This window comes from Pseudophryne corroboree, chromosome 6, assembly GCF_028390025.1.
Source record: "Pseudophryne corroboree isolate aPseCor3 chromosome 6, aPseCor3.hap2, whole genome shotgun sequence".
NCBI classification, from domain to species: domain Eukaryota; kingdom Metazoa; phylum Chordata; class Amphibia; order Anura; family Myobatrachidae; genus Pseudophryne; species Pseudophryne corroboree.
This window is the reverse complement of record NC_086449.1, coordinates 601,324,944-601,349,977: the sequence shown is the minus strand read 5'-3', so window position 1 is coordinate 601,349,977 and position 25,034 is coordinate 601,324,944. Positions and strand designations below refer to the sequence as shown.

Sequence of the window (25,034 nt, the reverse complement as noted above, 5' to 3'; positions counted from 1 at the left end):
AGACATGACTGTTGAGTGTTCCACAGCTGAATCCCCAGACATTATTTTTTGAATCTCTCTGCAACATCAATTATGAAGTCAGGCTTGGTAATACACCTTTTACTTTGAGCCTGTCTATAACAAGGCGGGGGGAGGGGGCATATTGGATAAGATTCAGGTTTTTGGCACTTGGGCCAAGCGGCTGTAACACAGAGTCACAGCGCCACTTTCCTATCACATTTAACCCACGGATGTGATCTAAAATATATACATTAATTATGTAGACAGTCAGTAGGTCGACCCCGTATGGTCGACATGCCTATCTTTAACTGCCGACCTCTTGACCATGTTGATCTATAGACACTATCTATAATCCGGATACCTTTACCAACATGCCGACTGATTTTGTCAATCATAATGCCCTTGGACCATACAGATGTGGAGATAGTGGGCAAAGTGGGATATCAGTCAGTAGTGTAAGAGAAATGATACGAGACATACATGTTTTTATCAAATTGGTTTAATTCCACACTTACACTGAGGAAATATGCACAATCCTGATGGGCAGTTACCCCATAATGTAAGACCTGCAGTGTGGCTATGGCAGAGTATATCACCATTGCAATCCTACAGAATTGGATAGCTGAGCACCATGGGAAATGTGGTTTAGTAATTAAGTAGAATTTTAAACCTTAATGAGTTCCTGAAATACATCTTCCCCCACTTACTTTCGCTATCCAGAGTATGACTCATGTAGGACTGTATAATGGAGGTAATCTCATTGTATTGCAGGGTGCAACCACAATGATACAAATGCGCAGGCATGCCTTTGAACCGCTACACCTATTTCCTCTACTTTGAAGAGGAGTATGTGCGAAATAGTCTATAATTTGGTTATACTGGTAAATTTAGAGAGCACAGTCTGTAAGAATTTGCTTTCAGGAACAGTGCACCCTTAACATTTTTAGAGGAGGTCGTAGTAAAGCCATCAATAACTGGTTAGTAGAAAGAAAGGGGCTTTTTAAAAAGAGGAACATTGAGGATTTCTGTATGGAAATTTCTCACTGCATTTGCGTGGAGTCCTATATATTAAATACTGATGTCTCCTTTGTTACACAGTATGTAAGTGGTATTCTGGCACTCTTTCCTCATCACACCAACTGTTCTGTCACTGTGCACCTTGGAATATGATTTGTTGATGCTAGCACCTCCCAGTGGTTGAGATTAGTATTACACACTATATTGACAGAAGGCATCCTGCCTTAATCCATATTAACAAAGGTTTTTTTTTATGCTTTTAGGCAATACCGGATGCCCTGCATTGTCTTTGCAACAAACGTGAGTTTTTCATACTACAATTCGTAAATTTCATATATGGTCCATTGTAATCTTATGAATTAGAATGCTTAAACCAACTTTGTTCAATTTTATCTTTTATTTGCAATGTAAACTAGACACTGGATCAGTGTTCTAATGATGTACCTCTTGCATTCAAATATTGTACTGTGCAGTTTGCTGCCCCCCAGTGGCATGTGCGTGAACATGCAGAAACTGTCTAGCACATGATTACAGCACATTACTTTGCAATCTGTACACTAAACAGTTAACATTCCGCTACAAATTTCAGGCGCACAATGGTACAGAGTCGGAAGACTAATTGCATCCCAATAATTCAGCTCCAAGTGTGGCAAATGTTTATTGCCAAGAATATAGGAAAACTGGAAGAGTTGTTAAGTAATTCAGAAAATCATGGAGCGCATTATCCATGTCAATTAATAAAAGAAATAGAACCATTATAAACCACTGACCTAAACATTCAAGTATTTAGTAAACATAAATTGGAAAATAAACATGTATAAAAATATACACAATAGAATTTCTAATTGTAGTTACACATGCATAGAGATTATTAGGCTAGACTGCAATATTGTAAATTAATTCTTCATCCCTGCAGTCGATGAGACTATGGGGGTCATTCCGAGTTGATCGTAGCTGTGCAAAATTTTGTCAACTTTTCTGATATGTGGGGGGACGCCCAGCACGGGGCGCATGTCAGTCCGGCCCTCCCTCACAAAAGTGCAAAGGCATTGCACAGCGGCGATGCCTTTGCACTTCAGGAGTAACTCCCGGCCAGCGCAGCTTTAGCGAGCTGGCCGGGAGCTACTCCTCACTCCCTGGCCCGCAGCGGCTGCGTAAGACGTCACGCAGCAGCTGCGGCCCGCCCTCCGTTCGGTCCGGCCACGCCTGCGCTAGTCGGACCACGCCTACGAAACGGCGGCCAAACGCCGCCGTTTCGCCCCCTCCCGCCCATCGATCGCCTCTGCCTGTCAATCAGGCAGAGGCGATCGCTGTCCTGCCACGGCCGTCGGCCGTGCCGCATGTGCAGGCGCACAAAGGGGCCTGCGCATGCGCAGCAGGGACCCGTTCGTTCTGCTGCGTGAAAACGCAGCGAGCGAACAAGTCGGAATGAACCCCTATATCAGAATACTACATGGGGTAGTAGATCCTTGTAATATATAGCTTCTTTGATTATGCCCGCAGTTAGAGATGTATTGTTTGGGATTGATCCTAAATGTAAACAGTCGGTCTCTGAAATGTCCAGGTGAGTCCCAATATACAGTAGATGCTAAATAAGGTTCAAAATGTTTAACAGGTATCAGTCATATCAGGAGGGCAATATACTCGTATATTAGTGTGGCATAGAAAATGGATTCCATGGATTTAGGTCAGGTATTGATGGCACGTAGCGCCCACCCACAGAGCATGAGAGCTCAGCCGGAAAGTGTGATGAGACTGCAAAATCTATTCCCAGCTGGTAATTGTGGCGATTAAGCAGAACGGCTGCGAACTGGTGGGGATACACACCGACAGATGCTCATGAGTTGCTTATAGGCAGCTAGCTCTGAACGGAGTAGCCTCTGTCCGCTGAAGCTGTTGCAGGTAAATCAACGCTGGTGTTAAAAACCACCAACAAAGGTATTAAGCGCACTTATACCCCTTCCAGACATGCATCAAAATCCCGGGTTTATGCACAGCAAGCCGGTATGTTGGTATTAGGGAGGCCAATCCCGGGATCGGGATCGGCGGGATCCCAGGATTTGGGCCCAAAAATGCCGGGATTTGAATCCCGGGATTGGAGCATCCAATCCCGGGATTCACGGGATTACACTGCGCATGTGCGGGAGGGAGTGTGTGTAAGTAATACTACTTACAATTAGGCGGGCGGCAGCCATAGACGAACGCTGAACGCGGCGGCATTTCAAATGTGGCGCCGGCCGCCAGCCAATCAGAGCTGGCGGACCGGCAGCCAATCAGGGAAGCTGCCGCGGCAGCCAATCAGGAGCGACTGCTGCGGCCGCTTCCCTGATTGGCTGCTGGTCCGCCAGCTCTGGTTGGCTGGCGGCCGGCGCTTCATTTGAAATGCCGCCGCGTTCAGTGTGTCCATGGCTGGCGCCCACCTAATAGTAAGTGGTACTTACACCCACCCTCCCTCCCTCCCTCCCGCGCCGCTACCAACCCTCCCCGCTACCTACTGTACACCCTCCCGCCCAGCTACCTACACCCTCCCGCCCAGCTACCTACACCCTCCGCACCGCTACCTACACCCTCCCGCCCAGCTACCTACACCCTCCGCACCGCTACCTACACCCTCCTGCCCAGCTACCTACACCCTCCTGCACTGCTACCTACACCCTCCCTTCCCCGCCGCTACCTACACCCTCCCGCACCGCTACCTACCCTCCAGCGCTGCTCCCTACACGCCTCCCTAGTTGGTATGTCTGAAAGGAGTCCCTGGCATGTTAGACAGGCAATTTCTCGGGCCTGATGTCTGAAAGGGGTATACATTGTGGAATCAAAATGACAGGAAGCCCAGCCAGACAAACCCAATCTGGAGGTGACCATAGGTTGTTTCTCTGCCATCAGAGCGAGAAGGAAGTGCACACAGTACCAGTGCAGATTTACCTGTAAGAGCACAGGCAGACTGGGTAGCTGCCTATAAGTAAATCTCTGAGTATCTGTCAGTTTGTATCCTCACCATTTAAGTTAATGGGGAGCATCTCCGTCTGGGATGCGGTGCATACGCATGCGCAGTTCATACCTGATTGCAGGCTGTACGAAAACGCAGCCTAGCGATCAGGTCTGAATTAATCCCATAGTCTCATCAACTGCAGGGATGAGGAATTAAACTGCATTGTCGCAGACTAGTCCAATTAATCTGTATGGATGTGTAATTACAATTAGTAATTTCATTGTGTATATATATATATATTTTTATGCGTATGCTCATTTTCAGATTTGCGTTTAATAAATACTTGAATGTTTGTGCCAGTGGTTTATGATAGTCTAATATATTACTTGCCTCAATTTATTACGTGTGCTCCTTGACTGGCTGAATTATTCAACACATCTCTCAGTTTAAACAGTAACATAGCAAAGTTATTCCCATACACTACTGATGGTGAGGGAGAGGTTGCATGTGCAGGTCTTTGTAAAAAATAAAATAAAAATGCAAACGAAGAGCAAGAAGCAGAGTATAGCTTTCATGTAGAGTATTTTTATACGTTCATTAATTTTCTGTGCAGAAGGCTCACATTGTTCTCTGATAGTGGACTAGAGGCAGCCATTTGTCAGATATTTAGCAGCAATGATATATGTACTGTAGTAAAACCTTTGCAGGTAACCTAGTAATGAACGTTTTATTCTTGGAACTGATAATGAGCTTCTCCCCTCACTGTCCTGCTATATACCGAGCATACACCATAAGACCTTCTCATTTCTTTGTCTGTACAATCTCTGACTCAGCACTCCTCAGCCCTTGCACAGCTTGTAGGTGTTAGGAGAACACAGAGAAATGAGGGATCAGAGAGATTGGTGCTGTTCCTGTTTATGTCATAATACTTTGGGCCAGTATTTTCTCATCAGTCATATAGTTTGACCATCTTTAATCTATACTGAAAGATGTGAGTTGACTGCCAGCATTTGTTTTGCAGGAGCTCTGCATTTGAGAAAAGGAATTTTGAGCAAGGACTTACTGTTGAGCTGTGTGGGACTGCAGGTATTGTATTTTATGTTTTAGAATAGTTGTTTTCTGTGTAACAGATCATCAACTATTAATCCCTAGCTTTAGTATCAACCATGTTGTATAACTTAATGTTTCGGTCACGTTGCATATTCACAACAGGATCCTGGCTACAAGGAAAGGCAAAATACTAAGTAGGGCTTGTATTGTTTTTGAGGTATAATATAACAAATGGACATCATATTGCAAGTATGTATAGATGGCAGATTACTTGGTTACATACAGTATGTATACATAATTAGGGGAACCGCCCGGTTTTACATGTAAGTTTTATTTTTATTTTGTTTTCTGTAAGGACTGACACCACCAACTACTCCACCCTACAAGCCTGCAGAAGAGGATCTGTACAAACCTGAGCTTAGTCAGAACACTGTAAATAAGGATTCTTTCATTGGCTCGTCTTTTAAAGTGGAATCACCTGAAGAACATCTTATAAGTAAGAAGCTATCCAAGAGACAGCCAGAGAGGACTGAATTATTTGCACACTTGAGCAGGACGGAGTCTCTCCCGTCTAACGCCCCATCACAAGGGATTAAGAGGCCATTTTCACGGTCTTTTGGAGACCACGATTATTGCCAGGTTAGAAAACCAGAGGCTGTGTTACAGAGAAAAGTACTGAAGTCTCTGGACCTGCCAAGCTACACTGAAAAGCGACAGAAGCACCCTGTGGCTCCGGTACAACAAAGGAAAGCTGAAAAAAAGACCATAGAGTCTATTGCACATGACAACAAAGTGTTAAAGGACCATGAAATTCGCGAGAGTCTCACTAAGCACTTTGGGTTTCCAGATAATGCAATGAAAGAGGAAGTAGATGATGTTACATGTATCAACCCTGAATATGATTCAGTCTTTGAGGACAGTGAATGCAGCTCTCCAGAGGATGAGGTCTGCTTGTCACCTCTCAGAACAAAGTCGTGTTCTCGAAGAAGCCTTATATCCAAGGTGCCGGGATATCCTCAAAGTCAGACCACTGCTAGAATGATCAGCTCACCCAACAGTCGGAGGACATACAGGTGCATATGTCTTAAGGGTCATACAAGTTTACATTTGGTTTATGGAAAATGATATATTTAAACAGTATCGCACAATGGTGCAGAGTTACAGACTTAACATCCCCCAATAACTGGAGGTCGTAGCTGGGCTGCTGTATCTCACTTCTAGGTTCTCTATTAGGTTCTCCCTGAGAGGCACTGTGTTTGCAGGCTATTCCAGAACATCATGTACAAGTAATTGTTTTTCTTTTATACGGCCAATAAGCACACACAGAGAATGGCTGATGGCACAAAACAATGTACTAGTATATTTCTATGGAATTTGTGGCTGCACACATCACTGCCTATAATGTTAATCGCAGGTTTTTCTGTAACCTTCTATGGGGTGTGTGGAACAATCTGCAATGTTGGTGGTTTGTGGCAGTAAAACGGGCTGAGCGTTGTCGCCTTGCGGCTATCGCCACTAATTCATTACTTAACAGTAGTGAGCAAATAATCTTGAAAATAGCCTATGTGTTCTCTGCCTTATAATGGGCCCTACACACTTGGCGACCCGCCACCGAGCTGCCCGACGGCTGATACAGCTGACGGGCGACCCGGTGGCGGGGGGGGGGGGGGTGATGGCGGGAGTGAAGTTTCTACACCCCCCCCCCCCCCCCCCCCCCGTCACCCGGCCCCATAGCCCTGCATGCTAATATGGACGAGATTGTCCATATTGGCTTGCATGCATAAGCGACCCGGCACCAACGATGAATGAGCGCGGGGCTGCGCATCGTCCATCGTTGGTGTCTACACACTGAACGATAGGAACGAGTTCTCGTTCATTAATGAACGAGAACGTTCATATCGATCAGTGAAATCTTTAAGTGTGTAGGGCCCTTAAGGCTTGTTGATTAGATGGTAAACTCCACAAAATTTTTGTTCAAGTTATAAGTGTATTTTTAAGAATAGTGTTTTCAATTACTGGATAAATTACATGTGGGCGCTATAGCTTTTGGAGGTGTACAGGGGAAGTAAGGCATTCTCTTTTTTATATATGTATGGATAAATATATATATATATATATATATATATATATAAATTAATTGCTACTCTTTCCTAACAGGATGCAACCTGTAGCCATTAATTGCCATTTGTAGACCTCAATTAGCAGATTATGTACATGCTTGGGTGGCGGCGCCAGGTTTCTACATCCTGGTCTTCACTAAAACATTTTGGGTTAGGAATACTTTGCTTGCAGTAACATTGAAACACTGCCAAATGCTTGTCAGTCAGTCATTCCCCTAATGTCTTACAGTGCTGATGCTTAGGCTGCGTGCCTAGTATTATCTGGTCACAGCAAATGAGATTTGCCCACGGGTTGTGCGTAATAACCTTAGTTATGACTTTAAATTATTCATTTTCCATGACATTTATTTTATGCATAATATGTCTTATGGCTTCTCTGTGGGTGCTGACAATAGGGCAAATACATGAATATATACATGTAACATTTTGATTTTTATACACATATGCCTTGTATCTTTTTTTAAACAGATTTGAAAGCAATGAGCAGAGCTTGAGCCAAAGGCAAATCCAAAGGAAGAGACAGAAGGCAATAGTGAGTACTGAAGCGTGCTGTAACTTGGTCCAGCATACACTAACTGATGTGTTCCTAATGCAGAACGACCAGCTATGCATTCTGTGCACTGTGGAAAGATAGCCTCTGTTTAATCATTGCACAGGAGATTCAAGATAGGCCTATATTTTAAGGCATAAAATGAATTAATATAGCTAATCTTTTATATATAATGAATACATTTGTTTTTGTTTTGCCACAGTTGTAAATATACAGTACTAGCCTTTCTTATCAGTAACTGAATGTGTGACCTACAAGTATGCCTAGTTTTCATAGTTTTATTGAAGACTTAGGGCAACATTCAAATAGTGTCGGATCCTCTCCGACAGTGAGGATCCGACACTTCAGTATTCAATGCGGGACGTTTCCCCCTCTAATTCCGACCATTCGTTTCCGCCCTCTCTTATGGGCAAAAATGGATGGCCGAAAACGGACCTGATTTCGACTGTGGCGGGGTCGAAAACACATGGTTGAGCAGAGATTCCGCTCAGCCATGTGTTTTTCGACTTGGCGGAATTTTCGACAGGGCGGGCGGAAAAACGACTCTTAGTTGAATATTGCCATCTTTCTGCTCTGTTGGAAATTCCGACACTAATTGAATATACCTCTTAGCATCCCCTAGTATAAGACAAAGCTCAAGGGAAACATCTCTTAGCTAGGGTGAGGACCAATGCAGACTGACATACAGGTTTGCCCTTCTTTAACTGTCCTCAGATTGTGAAAAGGATTCTCCTGTTACACAAGATTGGTTGACCAGTTTTCAGTCTATCACCCACCTGGCAAGCAAGAGTACATAACTCATCTTCTGGTTCGTTTATATACCGCTGTCGTTTTATACCTTGCTAACAGTCTCCTATGTGTGTCACCTTGGAGCATACAGTGACACATGTAGGAGGGTGGGCTGGCACTGCTTGTCAACACAAGTCTTTTATTACATAAGCAGTAATGTGTGCAGGTGATTGAGGTAAAACATTTCCCACATACAGTGCACTGTGTACTTTATGGGAGAAAATGTTATTGCTTCCTGAATAAAATGTCAGCCAACAACAGGGCTAGCCTGGGCTGGTTTCCACTTTCAGGTGACAGGGAGCACGATGGTCTCTGGACTGTACGGAAAGCAAGTACAAGTCCTGCGCTCTATGGAAGGTGGGCCTGCAAAGAGCAGCATGAAGTTGGAGGAAGCATGATAAACTTTACTATGTCCAGTCTAACATAAAGTCTGTAATTATACAAGCAAAGATAAAGCAATATGGGTTCAATCCAATTAGGTATGTGTTTGCCAAAGCGAGTTTGATGTGCTTACATTTAACCCACCAGAGGTCTCTGTCCAGCTGCCACTACCTGACACAGCAACTCAAATACATTTCTGAAGCCAATTTAGCAAACCAGCAAAAGCATTTCTGCTGTCTCAGTTGTTTTCAAGGCCTCCAGCCTTAGCATGCTGTGAGAACATTGCCTTGCAATAGGAGGCCCCACTTCCACACGGCCTTATTTTAAATACATACTACTAAAAGCATGAAATATCTGTAAGCAAGCCATTTGATATGACATTACAATATTGCTGGCGCTAATAATGAGATGTTCTTTTCCTCTCTGGTTACATCATTACATTTTAATTTGTAAATGTACTGTTAATAGTTCTCCTGCATGCTACCTCAGTCATTGCAAGTGTATACTGCTTGCGGTGAGATATCTCAGCCCTTTGGTTGTGACTGATAGTCCTGAAAGTAGCAGTCCTCCCATAAGTCAACATTCAGACTGGAGCCATTAGTGTAGGATCATATGACTGTGACTGAGACAGCTAGGAAAGTGCAGTGCTGTATTGATCCCTAAGTGCCACATTACATTGGAGACAGCATTCCTCACTGGCATGCAAGAGTGCTTCAGCTCTGTAGGCCCTGCATACATCTGATAGTGTATCTTGCCTTTGCTAGCTGTATGCATCTATTCACTGTTCCGCTTTATGGCAGGAGAAGGGATGACCACTCCATTTGAGGTCAACTGTCAGAGAAAGGGGCGGGGATGGTATTGCATACCGGAGCTTTCCAGTGGTGGATGTTTGAACAGGGATAGGTCTAAGAGAACATACTCTATATTTTCCTGCTCCAGTATCTGCCTATGTACAGTGCATCCGGAAAGTATTCACAGTGCTTCACATTTTCCACATTTTATTATGCTACAGGCTTATTCCAAAATGGAATAAATTATTTTTTTCCCTCCAAATTCTACACACAATACCCCATAATGACAATGTGAAAAAGTTTTTTGAGATTTTTGCAAATTTATTAAAAATAAAAAACTAAGAAATCACATGTACATAAGTATTCTCAGCCTTTGCCATGAAGCTCAAAATTGAGCTTAGGTGCATCCTGTTTCCACTGATCATCCTTAAGATGTTCCCACAGCTTAATTGGAGTCAGCCTGTGGTAAATTTAGTTGATTGGACATGATTTGGAAAGGCACACACCTGTCTATATAAGGTCCCACACTTGACCGTGCATGCCTGAGCACAAACCAAGCATGAAGTCAAAAGAATTGTCTGTAGCCCTCCGAGACGGGATTGTCTCGAGGCACAAATCTGGGGAAGGGTACAGAAAAATATCTGCTGCTTTGAAGGTCCCAATGAGCACAGTGGCCTCCATCATCCATAAATGGAAGAAATTCGGAACCACCGGGTCTCTTCCTAGAGCTGGCCGAACGTCTAAACTGAGCGATCAGGGGAGAAGGGTGCTAGTCAGGGAGGTGACCAAGAAACCGATGGTCACTCTGTCAGAGCTGCAGCATTCCTCTGTGGAGAGAGGAGACCCTTCCAGAAGGACAACCATTTCTACAGCAATCCACCATTCAGTGGCCAGACAGAAGCCACTCCTTAGTAAAAAGCATACGGCAGCCCGCCTGGAGTTTGCCAAAATGCACCTGAAGGACTCTCAGACCATGAGAAACAAAATTCTCTGGTCTGATGAGACAAAGATTGAACTCTTTGGCGTGAATGCCAGGCGTCATATTTGGAGGAAAGCAGGAACCACTCATCACCAGGCCACTACCATCCCTACAGTGAAACATGGTGGTGGTAGCATCATGCTGTGGGGATGTTTTTCAGCTGCAGGAACTGGGAGACTAGTCAGGATAGAGGGAAAGATTAATGCAGCAATGTACAGAGACATCCTGGATGAAAACCTGCTCCAGAGCACTCTTGACCACAAACTGAGGTGACGCTTCATCTTTCAGCAGGACAACGACCTTAAGCACACAGCCAAGATATCAAAGGAGTGGCTTCAGGACAACTCTGTGAATGTCCTTGAGTGGCCCAGCCCTGACTTGAATCCAATTGGACATCTCTGGAGAGATTTGAAAATGACTGTGCACTGACGATTCCCATCCAACCTGATGGAGCTTGAGAGGCGCTGCAAAGAGGAATAAGCAAAACTGACCAAAGATAGGTGTGAACTAATCATACAACTCAATGATAAGACTTGCTGTAAACAACTTACCTTTAATCCAACCAGGGATTTCCTACACATCTATAATAACATCATAGAGGAAGCAATAACAACAGGAGTGATTTCCTGAAAAAAAGACTATCCGAAAGTGCCTACTCTATGGCCCTCATTCCGAGTTGTTCGCTCGCAGCTAATTTTAGCAGAATTGCTAATAGGCTAAAATCCGGCAGTTCTGCGCATGCGTATGCATCCCAGGGCGCACGCGCTAAGCAAATTTACACAAAACTATGCTATTTTACTCACAGGCGACCAAAGCTTTTCAATCGCTCTGCTGATTGACAGAAAGTGGGAGTTTCTGGGCGGAAACTGGCCGTTTTCAGGGAGTGTGCTAAAAAACGCAGGCGTGCCAGGTAAAAACGCAGGAGTGTCTGGAGAAACGGAGGAGTGGCTGTTCGGACGCTGGGCGTGTTTGTGACGTCAAACCAGGAGCTAAACGGACTGAGGTGATCGCAATCTAGGAGTAGGTCTGGAGCTACTCAGAAACTGCAAGGAAATTGCTTTCGTTAGCAATTCTGCTAATATTAGCAGAATTGCTAATATTTCGTTAGCAATTGCTAATCTTTCGTTAGCAATTCTGCTATGCTAAAATACACTCCCAGAGGGCGGCGGCTTTGTGTTTGCATTTCTGCTAAAAGTAGCTAGCGAGCGAACAACTCGGAATAAGGGCCTATATCTACTACCTAAGATACACAAAAATGAAAGAGACCCACCCGGTAGACCTATAGCAGTGTTTTTCAATAGGTGTGCCGCCATCGCCCGCCCGTGATGCCCGCCGCCGCCCACCAGAGACCCGCCGCTGCCGCCAGCCAGAGGTGCCCTCCGCCGCCATTAGAGACCCGCCGCTGCCGCCGGCCAGAGGTGCCCTCCGCGCCGCTAGAGACCCGCCGCTGCCGCCAGCCAGGGGTGCCCTCCACAGCCATTAGAGACCTGCCGCTGCCGCCGGCCCCAGATGACTTCCGCCGCCCTTACTATCCAGTGCACGGGTAGCACAGCGCTACACTTCCGTGAGAGCAGGCCTGTTTTCACAGAAGTGCAGCGCTATGCTACCCAGGCCGTCACATTCATGTCTGCCCGCCCACTGCTGCTCCTCGCTCTGTGCTGCCTGCTTTCACTTCTCCCCACTGAGAGGGAAATATTTCAGGTTCCCTTTGTACAGGTACTGTGTAACTGTATATCAAAATATGTATATTAATCTGTGTAATTACAGTGGGTGGGGGCAGGCAGGCAATGTGTGGAATTACGGGGGGGGGGCAGGTGTGTAGCATTACTATGGGGGGCAGGTGTGTGGTGTGTGGCATTACTGGGGGGCAGGTGTGTGTCATTATTATGGGGGCAGGTGTGTATAAGTACTATGGGGGCAGGTGTGTATAATTACTATGGGGCAGGCGTGTATAATTACTATGGGGGCAGGTGTGTATAATCAATATGGGGGCAGGTGTGTGGCATTACTATAAATCTGTTTTATTACAGTGGGAGCTAATGTGTGGTATTACTGTGGGGGCAAATGTGTGGCACTACTGGGGGGGGGGGGCAATGTGTTCAATTACTGCTGGGACCAATGTGTGTGTATTATCCCCGTGTGGGCCAATGTGTGGGGGGTTTTTTGTGTTTTTTTTTTTGGGGGGGGGGGGAGTGTTACTGGTGGTGTGCCTTGGCAATTTTAAGATCTTGGCTGGTGTGCCGCAACTTGAAAAAGGTTGAAAATCACTGACCTATAGTCTCGGGGATAGGGAGTCTCACAGAAAATGCCAGTAAATTTATTGACTCCCATTTGAGGAATTATGTATTGGAACTACCATCTTTTGTGAGAGACACTCCAGATGTCCTCGGTAAACTACAAGACATATTTTTAAATAAGACCACGTGGCTCATCACTTGTGACGTTGAGAGCCTTTATACAAGCATACACCATGATTATGGAATTGAGGCACTCTGTTCCTTTTTGAACAGGAATAGGAATAATGATTTCAATAACTTCCTCATCGCATTACTTCACTTTGTACTCAAAACATTTTTTTTTGTTTGCAATAACAACTTTTATTTAAAGCTAAGGGGCACAGCTATGGGGACAATGTGTGCCCCTACCTATGCAAACCTTTATTTAGGATGGTGGGAACGCATATGTGTATTCAAAGAAGAAAATTATCGAAACACTGACAACGTGGTCATGTGGTTACAATATTTCGACGACCTGCTGATAATTTGGGATGGTGTAATACAGTTGTTTAAAGAATTCCTGGACAAATTAAATCATAACAATTAAAATTTACAATTAACATATCAAGCAAGTCAAACTAAGGTCAATTATTTAGACATCACCCTGAGCATAGAGGAGGATGGTCATATCTCCACGGATCTTTTTAGGAAAAAAACCTCCACTAACAGCATCTTGCATCATAGGAGCTCACATTATCCACCGGTATTGAAGCGTCTGCTGAACGGTGAATTTCTCTGTATGAAAATAAATTGTTCGGAAGAAGGAACATACAAATTAAGATCAGAACAACTCAGTCAAAGATTGAAGGCTTGCGGCTACAGTAATAGAATGATCAAGAATATAAGGAGACAAAGAAATACACCACAGATCAATTACTAATGTCAAAGTCTAATAGTAAAGTAGGAGGAAAAGAACAAGACAGCATCAGATTTGTAGGTACATACTGCAACGCATGGAAATAGGTCCAAACAATTCTCCATAAACATCTCGATATTTTGCAAACGGACCCTGATCTGAAGAGATTGCTGGGTAACAGAATTCAAATTACATGGAGGAGATCGAAAAATCTAAATTGCATTTTTGTACAGAGCCACATGAATACCCCTAAGAAGATGTCCATTACTAAGAAGTGATCAACGAGATGCGGAAGATGAATAGCTTGCCCGACAATGAAGATTATGACTACATATCGAGACAAATTTGGAAAGATATGGAACATTAATGAATATATTGATTGCAATACAACAGCAATAAGTTACAATCTTCAATGCCCTTGTAACCTGAATTATATAGGAAAGACGAAAAGACTGCTAAAACAAAGGATACTAGAACACCTGGGTAGCATAAGGAACGCAGAAAAAGATCAATGTAACTTTAAACCCTTTAAAGTTTCGCAAAGCTTAATGACCTCACTAGTTCCTACTAAATTGAGCCACTGTGAGTAGGTAATGTGTATGCTTTACCTTAATTAACATGATTTATGTGTTAAAGCAGAATATGCAATAAAATAGTACACAGCAAATGTCGCTTACTGGTAATTCACTTTAATTTTTTTATTTTATAAAATATTTACTTTCATTCTTTCTAAAAAAAAATATTATATATATATATATATATATATATATTGTAACACTGTAGGGGTGCAAGGTGCCTTTTCCTGGGGAATATGGCCGCACGCAGCAGCTGAGGAACAACACAAGTCCAGTTTCTGGTACAACTGACCCCGGCCAGTTTTATTGAAACAGAAAATAAAACAAACCCCAAAATAAAAATACCTTGCCTGTCCGGCACTAACTCAACATAAGATGTTCCTAACTGTCACTAAACAAAACACAGAGTTCTTCAGTACATACTGTATAGCTTACTTGCATCAGAAAGCGTGTCTCTCACACACAGATCCTGCAGCCTTCCCAGGCAGTCTGCCCATACTAATCAGGTTAGAAGCACTATATCACTCTTACACAGCTGAAACCCTGATTAGCCCTCTGTGAGGCCAAAGACCCGAACTGGGCCCAATGTCTAGAACTCGCCTTATCTCTCTCTCAGAGCCTTTACCCAGCTTTTACAGCAAACTGAAAAGGTTCAGACAAAACAAAAAGCATTTTTCCTAGAAGTTAACATTTTCTAAAACATGTAAGACAAGAACCTGGGACAAATATACCTGCCCTCAAACACTATCCCAGTGTTCTTGTCACATATCCCCCTCCCCTGTTTCGACCTAGGGGCCGGAACACTTGTAGCCCCCAAACAGAAGATGCGAGACAATGCATCTGCGTTGGCCAATTGTGTTCCCGGTCTATGTTCGACAGTAAACTTAAAGTCCTGCAACGCTAGAAACCATCTAGTTACACGAGCATTCTTGCCTCTATTTACATACATCCATTTTAAAGGGGCATGGTCTGTCACTAGTCTGAATTGTCTACCCAAGAGGTAATATCTCAAGGTATCTAGTGCCCACTTAATGGCCAAAGCCTCCTTTTCCACAATGGCATACCTTTTTTCATGCTCATTGAGTTTCCTACTCAAATAAATGATAGGGTGTTCGTCCCCATCTCTGGTTTGGGACAGCACAGCACCTATCCCTACCTCTGAGGCATCTGTCTGTACCACAAATTCTTTTGAAAAATCTGGTGTTATCAACACCGGTTGTGAACACAAAGCCACTTTTAACGCTTGGAACGCCTTTTCTGCATCAGGGTTCCATTTCACCACATTTGACTGCTTCCCTTTGGTAAGGTCTGACAACGGCACCGCTGTGGTCGCAAAATTAGGAATAAACCGTCTATAGTACCCAGTAATTCCCAAAAAAGCCCTTACCTGTTTTTTATTCACTGGACGAGGCCAGTTTTGAATAGCATCAACTTTATTCAATTGGGGCCTAATCAGACCTCTGCCTATGGTGAAGCCCAAGTATTTGACCTCCTCCATTGCGAGGCAGCACTTCTTTGGGTTAGCAGTTAACCCTGCCTCTCTGATTGAGTCCAGTACTGCTTGTACTTTAACCAAATGTGACCCCCAGTCTGTACTGTGAATTACCACATCATCCAAATAGGCAGCTGCATATTTTCTATGGGGCCTCAAAATTTTATCCATCGCCCGTTGAAAGGTTGCTGGAGCCCCATGCAACCCAAAGGGTAACATCTTATACTGGTACAGCCCCTCCGGAACCGAAAAGGCTGTTTTTTCTTTGGCGCTATCAGATAAAGGTATTTGCCAGTAACCTTTGGTCAGGTCCAATGTGGTGAGAAACCTGGCTGTTCCCAGCCTTTCTACAAGCTCATCCACACGGGGCATGGGGTATGCGTCAAACTTGGACACCTCATTTAACTTAACGAAAGTCATTACAGAAGCGTATGCTACCGTCGGGCTTCGGGATGAGCACTATGGGACTGGACCACTCACTGTTAGACTCCTCTATGACTCCAAGTTCTAACATGGTTTTAACTTCCTTAGAAATAGCTTCTCGCTGAGCTTCAGGAATCCTATATGGCTTTAAATGAACCCTGACCCCTGGTTCTGTGACAATGTCATGTTTTATTATGGTCGTTCGGCCAGGCAGCTCTGAAAATACCTCCCTATTTTGGATGAGAAATTCTTTAACCTGATTGTTCTGATCAGCTGATAATGTCTCTGACACCTTCACTGCGGGAAGCAACCGGGGTGAAGACACCGAAGGGCAAGGCTCCGCTGACAGAGACAACCTATCCTTCCAGGGTTTGATTAAGTTAACATGGTAGATCTGTTCGGGTTTTCTCTTTCCCGGCTGGTATACTTTGTAATTAACCTCATTCACTTTTTCCCTAATCTCAAATGGACCCTGCCATTTAGCTAGGAATTTGCTTTCCACAGTGGGTACCAAAACAAGAACTCTATCTCCAGGAGCAAATTCCCGTATCTTGGCACTCCGGTTATAGACCCTCTGTTGAGCACTTTGGGCCTGTTCCATGTGCTCTCTGACAACAGGTACCACGGCTGCAATCCTATCCTGCATTTGTGTTACATGCTCAATAACGCTTCTATAAGGAGTGGGCTGTCCTTCCCACGTCTCTTTGGCAACATCCAACAGCCCTCTGGGGTGTCTACCATACAACAAATCAAATGGAGAAAACCCCGTAGAGGACTGAGGAACTTCTCTGATGGCCATTAACAAGTAGGGCAACAAACAATCCCAGTTTTTCCCATCTCTCTCAACAACCTTTTTTAACATACTTTTTAATGTTTTATTAAACCTTTCCACCAACCCGTCAGTTTGGGGATGGTAGATGGACGTCCTGAGGTGAGTGACCTTAAATAACTTGCACAATTCTTTCATGATCCTTGACATAAATGGAGTACCTTGGTCAGTCAAAATTTCTTTTGGTATTCCCACTCTACTAAATACCTGCACCAGCTCCCTAGCTATCGCCTTGGTTGTGATAGTGCGTAAAGGGACAGCCTCAGGATATCGAGTGGCATAGTCCATAATTACCAGGATATACTGATGGCCCCGAGCAGACTTTAACAAGGGCCCCACGAGATCCATGGCTATTCTGTCAAACGGGACCTCTATAATAGGCATGGGAACTAGTGGGCTCCTGAAATGGGGTCTAGGGGCATGATACTGGCATTCAGGACAGGAAGAACAATATTCAGACACTTCTTTATAAACCCCTGGCCAAAAGAACCTTTGTAAAACTCTTTCAGTGGTTTTTTCTGCCCCTAAATGTCCTGCGGTAACGTGACTATGAGCTAAATCTAGTACCGTTCTCCGATAAGGCTGGGGAACTACCAGCTGTTCCACCACATCCTCACCCCTTTTGACAATGTGGTACAAGAGCTCATTACAGATGGCCATGTGGGGATACGTAACCCTGTCACCTGGTACCACAGGTTCCCCATTAACAATCTTAACATTCTCTCTAGCCTTTATTAAGGTAGGATCCTTTAACTGTTCAGACGCAAACAGATCCTTCTTTACCTCCAGGTCAGGCACGCTTTCAGTTCTAACTACTATGTCTCTGTTCCCGGCAAGAGGGTCCTCACTGGACTCCCCATCTGTCACTTCCCCAGCCAAACTAGAAAAAGGCAAAGGGCAAGAAAGTTCCGAAGACCCACGTACATCCATAAAATCACCGGTATTATCAACTGGCTTTTTACTTCTCACATCTGTTGATAACCGTGATTCCCACAGTTTCCAAAAATGAGGAAAATCCCTCCCTATTATGGCCTCATGCACCAAGGTAGGGACCAGTCCCACTTTAACCATTGCTGACCCACAACAAGTTTCTATATTCACCTCAGCAGTGGCATAATGTTGGGTATCCCCATGTATGCAAGTTACCCCAATAGGTATTTGCTGGACCTTTAAGGGGTTCACTAACCCAGCTTTCACGAGGGTAACTAAACTTCCTGAATCTAGCAAGGCCTCTACCCGGTTACCTTCTAAGAACACATCACACATTTGTTTTTCCAGCTCAGGTGAAGGTACCACAGTACAGGCTAACCTAGCAAAGAAAGACATTCTGCGACATTCAAAGGCAGCATCACATTGCATGGGTTCTTGCGTGACTGGGCAATTGGCAATAACATGACCTGGCATACCACACCTAAAACATTTAACCACACGATTATCAACCCATTTGGGCAGCATAGACCGTTCTAGCCCCATTGGCCTGTTTCCAGGGCCAGTGTTTACAGTCTCTCCAGCCTTGCGTTCTCTTAACCGCCCAGCAACGTTTTCCCACGGAACAGTCTTACCAGTCTTTACTGAAGGGCGCTGTCGAGGATCTATGGGTTGCTGGGTGGTCATCAGTAGTTCCTCTGCTGCCAAATACCTCTCTACCATGTCCACTAATTGGTCAGCAGTACCCGGGTTTCCATGGCTCACCCACTTGCGCAGGACCATGGGCAAAGATCTCAAGTAGCGGTCCATGACGACTCTTTCCACCATCTGGGGACCAGTTAATGTCTCTGGCTGTAGCCATTTTTTTGTTAGCTGAATAAGGTCGTGCATCTGGGAGCGCGGAGGCTTCTCCATGGCGTACAGCCAACGGTGCACCCGTTGTGCTCGTACTGACAGCGTGACTCCCAGGCGGGTCAGGATCTCAGTCTTTAGTTTATCATAGTCCCGAGCCTCAGCAGGGCTTAAATCAAAGTAAGCTTTTTGGGGCTCACCTGACAGGAAAGGTGCCAGCAGACTGGCCCACTGTGCTTTCGGCCAGTTCTCACGCTCGGCAGTCCTTTCAAACGTGGTCAGATAGGCCTCCACATCATCAGCCTCTGTCATTTTCTGCAGGAAGTGACTGGCTCGTATAGAACTAGAGCTGGTTGGAGCACTGACGGCCACATCTCCAACCCGAGCTGCAAGTCTCTGCACCACTTCTGCTAAGGCCTCTCTATCCTGACGCTGTTGCCTGTAAAGTTCATCAACAACTGCCTGCTGTTGTCTCTTATTTTCCTCCATTGCCACCTGCTGTAGTCTCCAATTTTCCTCCATTGCCACCTGCTGCTGTCTGTTGGCCTCCTGCTGTAGTCTCCAATTTTCCTCCATTGCCACCTGCTGCTGTCGGTTGGCCTCCTGCTGAGCCGCTGTAGCTTGCAGCAAGGCTTTAAGCAGATCCTCCATGTCAACAGATTTTTCAGGCGGCTTTGCAGCTGCTTTCACCCAGGACATATATCAAACCCTCAGGGGTGAGTCTCAGTAACTTCACACTGGGCTGTATCTGCATAAACCACCGTTTTGTGCAGGCCTCACAAAGCTGCTGCTTTCACTTATGCGCAGAACGGCCTGCTCGCATTCTCCACCAAGTTGTAACACTGTAGGGGTGCAAGGTGCCTTTTCCTGGGGAATATGGCCGCACGCAGCAGCTGAGGAACAACACAAGTCCAGTTTCTGGTACAACTGACCCCGGCCAGTTTTATTGAAACAGAAAATAAAACAAACCCCAAAATAAAAATACCTTGCCTGTCCGGCACTAACTAAACATAAGATGTTCCTAACTGTCACTAAACAAAACACAGAGTTCTTCAGTACATACTGTATAGCTTACTTGCATCAGAAAGCGTGTCTCTCACACACAGATCCTGCAGCCTTCCCAGGCAGTCTGCCCATACTAATCAGGTTAGAAGCACTATATCACTCTTACACAGCTGAAACCCTGATTAGCCCTCTGTGAGGCCAAAGACCCGAACTGGGCCCAATGTCTAGAACTCGCCTTATCTCTCTCTCAGAGCCTTTACCCAGCTTTTACAGCAAACTGAAAAGGTTCAGACAAAACAAAAAGCATTTTTCCTAGAAGTTAACATTTTCTAAAACATGTAAGACAAGAACCTGGGACAAATATACCTGCCCTCAAACACTATCCCAGTGTTCTTGTCACAATATATATATATGAATATATATGAATAATACAATATCACTTACGCTTGGCTTACCCTCCGAATATTTATTTTTTTCATAGATCAATCTGTGTAAGTGCAGGTATCTCTAGGATGCGTATCCTAAGGCCAGGCGGCGGTGGAGGAACAAAACACGTAGTTCTTGCTTTATAGCCAAGGACTGTATAATGGGCCACAATGTCCTTCATAATTGTACCGCTGCTAGCCAAATATGCTGGAAATTCAATAAAGGGAGAGCCCCGGAACACCTTCACTTTCATAATGCATGCTTCATAATTCATGACATTTTATATAGAATTTTTATTCATTTTAGTAACTAAAATCAGCAGATCATATTACAGCAAAATATGCCGTGCTTTGGATTTCATGTTGTCTTGCAGCCTCTAAATTGCTGATTTTCCACCTTATATTGCTGATTTAATATTTGGTTTATTCAGCAAAATTAGCTTGTTTTCATGACTTTTGTTTGTCAAAATATATACAGTACATCCTGACCTGTATTGTCTCATCTGTGTAGGACGAAGGTCGCGTCATCTACATCAGAAACCTCTCCAACAGTGTTAATGATAATGAGCTGAAGAGAAGGTTTGAAGTGTTTGGAGAAATCACTGAATGCCGGGTCCTTAGTAGAAACAGGTAGGAAAGATCTCCTTATACTTTCAGTTTAGCACATCACGGTAAATACAATATATAATTTATACCACTTTCAGACATACGACCCAGGAATTTCCCTGCGCAGACCCAGGGTTTTCACTTCAGCAAAATCCCAGGTTTTTGCTGGAGACCCCCTTTCACACTACACCTGAGACCAGGGAAATTCCTGGGTTGTTACCTTTCACACATACTGTAAGCTGGGTCTGCCCTGGCATTCTACAAGCCAGAGCTGCCAGGTTGCATTAATGTCATACACACACGTCACAATCATACAGTACATACACACACATACATGTCACACTCGTACACACTCAAGCAATCACACACATGAACCACAACTGCTTCCCTGCATCATGGCCCCTGTCCCTTCCCTGCATCATGGCCCCTGCCCCCTCCCTGTATCAGGGACGCTGCCCCTTCACTGTATAACGGACGCAGCCCCCTCCCTATATAACGGCCCCTTCCCTGTATCACGGACACTGACCCTTCACTGTATCACGGACACTGCCCCTTCCCTGTATCACGGACGCCGCCCCTTCATTGTATCACGGATGGTGGCCCCTCCCTGTATAAATGCCCCTTCTCTGTATCACGGACGCCGCCCCCTCCCTGTATCACGGACACTGCCCCCTCCCTATATACCGGCCCCTTCCCTGTATCACGGACACTGCCCCCTCCCTATATAACGGCCCCTTCCCTGTATCACAGACGCTGCCCCTTCCCTGTATCACGGACACTGCCCCCTCCCTATATAACGGTCCCTTCCCTGTATCACGGATACTGCCCCCTTCCTATATAACTGCCCCTTCCCTGTATCACGGACACTGCCCCTCCCCTGTATCACAGACGCTGCCCCTTCGTTGTATCACGGACACTGCCCCCTCCCTATATAACGGCCCCTTCCCTGTATCACGGATACTGCCCCCTTCCTATATAACTGCCTCTTCCCTGTATCACGGACACTGCCCCTTCCCTGTATCATGGACCCTGCCCCCTCCCTATAGAACGGCCCCATCCCTGTATCGCAGACACTGCCCCCTCCCTATATAACGGCCCCTTCCCTGTATCGCAGACACTGCCCCCTCCCTATAGAACGGCCCCTTCCCTGTATCGCAGACACTGCCCCCTCCCTATATAACGGCCCCTTCCCTGTATCACAGACACTGCCCCCTCCCTATATAACGGCCCCTTCCCTGTATCACAGACACTGCCCCCTCCCTATATAACGGCCCCTTCCCTGTATCACAGACACTGCCCCCTCCCTATAGAACGGCCCCTTCCCTGTATCACGGACACTGCCCCCTCCCTATATAACGGCCCCTTCCCTGTATCACGGATACTGCCCCCTTCCTATATAACTGCCCCTTCCCTGTATCACGGACACTGCCCCTTCCCTGTATCACGGACACTGCCCCCTCCCTATAGAACGGCCCCATCCCTGTATCGCAGACACTGCCCCTCCCTATATAACGGCCCCCTCCCTATATAACTGCCCCTTCCCTGTATCGCAGACACTGCCCCCTCCCTATAGAACGGCCCCTTCCCTGTATCGCAGACACTGCCCCCTCCCTATAGAACGGCCCCTTCCCTGTATCACAGACACTGCCCCCTCCCTTTATAACGGCTCCTTCCCTGTATCACAGACACTGCCCCCTCCCTATAGAACGGCCCCTTCCCTGTATCGCAGACACTGCCCCCTCCCTATAGAACGGCCCCTTCCCTGTATCGCAGACACTACCCCCTCCCTATATAACGGCCCCTTCCCTGTATCGCAGACACTGCCCCCTCCCTATATAACGGCCCCTTCCCTGTATCGCAGACACTGCCCCCTCCCTATATAACGGTCCCTTCCCTGTATCGCAGACACTGCCCCCTCCCTATATAACGGTCCCTTCCCTGTATCGCAGACACTGCCCCCTCCCTATATAACGGTCCCTTCCCTGTATCGCAGACACTGCCCCCTCCCTATATAACGGTCCCTTCCCTGTATCGCAGACACTGCCCCCTCCCTATATAACGGTCCCTTCCCTGTATCGCAGACACTGCCCCCTCCCTATATAACGGTCCCTTCCCTGTATCGCAGACACTGCCCTCTCCCTATATAACGGCCCCTTCCCTGTATCACGGACGCTGCTTCTTCCCTGTATCATGGACGCTGCCCCTTCACTGTATCACGGACGCTGCCCATCCTGTCAGCCCCGCCCCGCAGGCAGCCCGCACAGCCTTTCAGAGTGTGACCTGGGGGTAAAATCATTCACAATATACCTGGGTTGTCGGGGAAAACCCTGGTAAATAGCACGTGGGTTACTTTCATACATACAAAAACCTCGGGATGATGCGCGTACATGTGCAAACGGGTATGGGTCATAGGGTCGACATGCATTAGGTCGACAGTCCTTAGGTCGCTATTGGTTGACCGTGACTAGGTCGACACCTGAAATAGGTCGACACAGCCATTAGGTCGACATGCTTTTCCCCCCTTTTTTTTGGTGTCGTTTTCATCGTAAAGTGACGGGGAGCTCCAATTAGTGCACCGTGTCTCCTCGCATGGCTCGCTTCACTCGCCATGCTTCGGGCAAGGTGCTTCTCTGCGCTCGGCACAGGTTACTATTCCCAATCGTAGTCCACGTGGATCGTAAAGTATGAAAAAGTTTGTTTTTTTAATAAAAAATTAGAAAAACCCATGTCGACCTTATCCCATGTCGACCTAGTGCATGTCGACCGAGTAACCATGTCGACCAATAGTGGTCGACCTAAGTGTGGTCGACCTAATGACTGTATCCCGTGCAAACACCCGGGATGTTAAAGTTTGTCTGACATGGTATTACAGTTTCTTTGCTCTTCTGGCAGCAGTAAAAGAAAAACAAAAAAATCCCAGACTCTTGTGTTGGCTTTCCTGATATATGCACATAAAGTACAGCTGAAAATGACATATAAATGCCATGTTTTTTATTTGTATTAGCAATAATTTCTATTACATGTTCCAGTGGGACAGCTATTTATCCCACTGAAGTTTTGTGACTGCTGTATTCGGGACAGCCAAATTAGCTGATGTTACTAGCAATTGTAGTAAAAGGGTAGGAATATAGGGGGTCATTTCGAGTTGTTAGCTCGTGTCGATTTTCACTATGCTGCGATTTGTTGCTAAATGAGCATGCGCATTGTACGCAGCGCGCATGTGCTTAGTTATTTAACTAAAAACGTAGCAGTTTTGCTGTTGATCCTGCGGCGCTTTTCAGTCGCACTGCTGATCGGTGAGTGATTGACAGGAAAGGGGCGTTTCTGGGTGGTAACTGAGCGTTTTCCGGGAGTGTGCTAAATAACGCAGGCGTGTCAGGGAAAAACGCGGGAGTGTCTGGAGAAACGGGGGAGTGGCTGGCCGAAAGCAGGGCATGTTTGTGACGTCAAACCAGGAACTAAACGGACCGAGCTGATCGCAATCTAGGAGTAGGTCTGGAGCTACTCAGAAACTGCAAGGAATTATTTAGTAGCAGTTCTGCTAATCTTTCATTCGCTATTCTGCTAAGCGAAGATACACTCCTCGGAATGAGGGCCATAATCTCCCCAGGCAAATGTTTTGAGTCAGCAGGTGAAGACACATATGTATGGACTGTGAGGAACATAAGAGCTGCTAGCTTGGTGAGGAGCAATGCTCGCTGTATAGTGCAAATGTACCTCCTGTTATGTTACCCCTATTGTATTATACAAGCCTTTCAGTGTCGTTATCATTGTATCTTGTTTTCCCTTTCAGAGGAGAGAAGTATGGCTTCATTACGTACCGGTGCTCAGAGCACGCCGCATTGTCACTAAAGAAAGGCCCCTCTCTGAGAAAAAGGAACGAGCCCTCATTTAACATGAGCTATGGAGGCCTCAGGCATTTCTTTTGGACCAAATACAATGATCTAGGTAAAATTGTTGGCCATGTAAGTGATGTGACTGTGGGAAATGTCATGGAGTAATTGATGTCACATACCCACGTTACCCTGTATCAGGTCTTTTCAACAATGAAGGCTTGCTAGTCCATGGCATTCCCTCCACAAGAAGTATAGCTTTGACTTGCAGAGAATATCATTCTATAACTACACATATAGGGGCTGTTGCAGAGTTGACCGTTAGT

General features: G+C 45.6%; 1 protein-coding gene across 1 annotated transcript in view; it reads left to right on the top strand.

The window, feature by feature from the left end:
* Window positions 1-25,034, top strand: part of PPARGC1B (PPARG coactivator 1 beta) — a 137,622-nt gene that overhangs the window by 102,984 nt on the left and 9,604 nt on the right. The window contains exons 6-11 of the mRNA XM_063928023.1: window positions 1,281-1,317; window positions 4,971-5,035; window positions 5,355-6,072; window positions 7,588-7,651; window positions 20,781-20,899; window positions 24,669-24,823. Coding sequence (XP_063784093.1) covers window positions 1,281-1,317; window positions 4,971-5,035; window positions 5,355-6,072; window positions 7,588-7,651; window positions 20,781-20,899; window positions 24,669-24,823 — 1,158 coding nt within the window. The remainder of the gene's footprint in view (window positions 1-1,280; window positions 1,318-4,970; window positions 5,036-5,354; window positions 6,073-7,587; window positions 7,652-20,780; window positions 20,900-24,668; window positions 24,824-25,034) is intronic.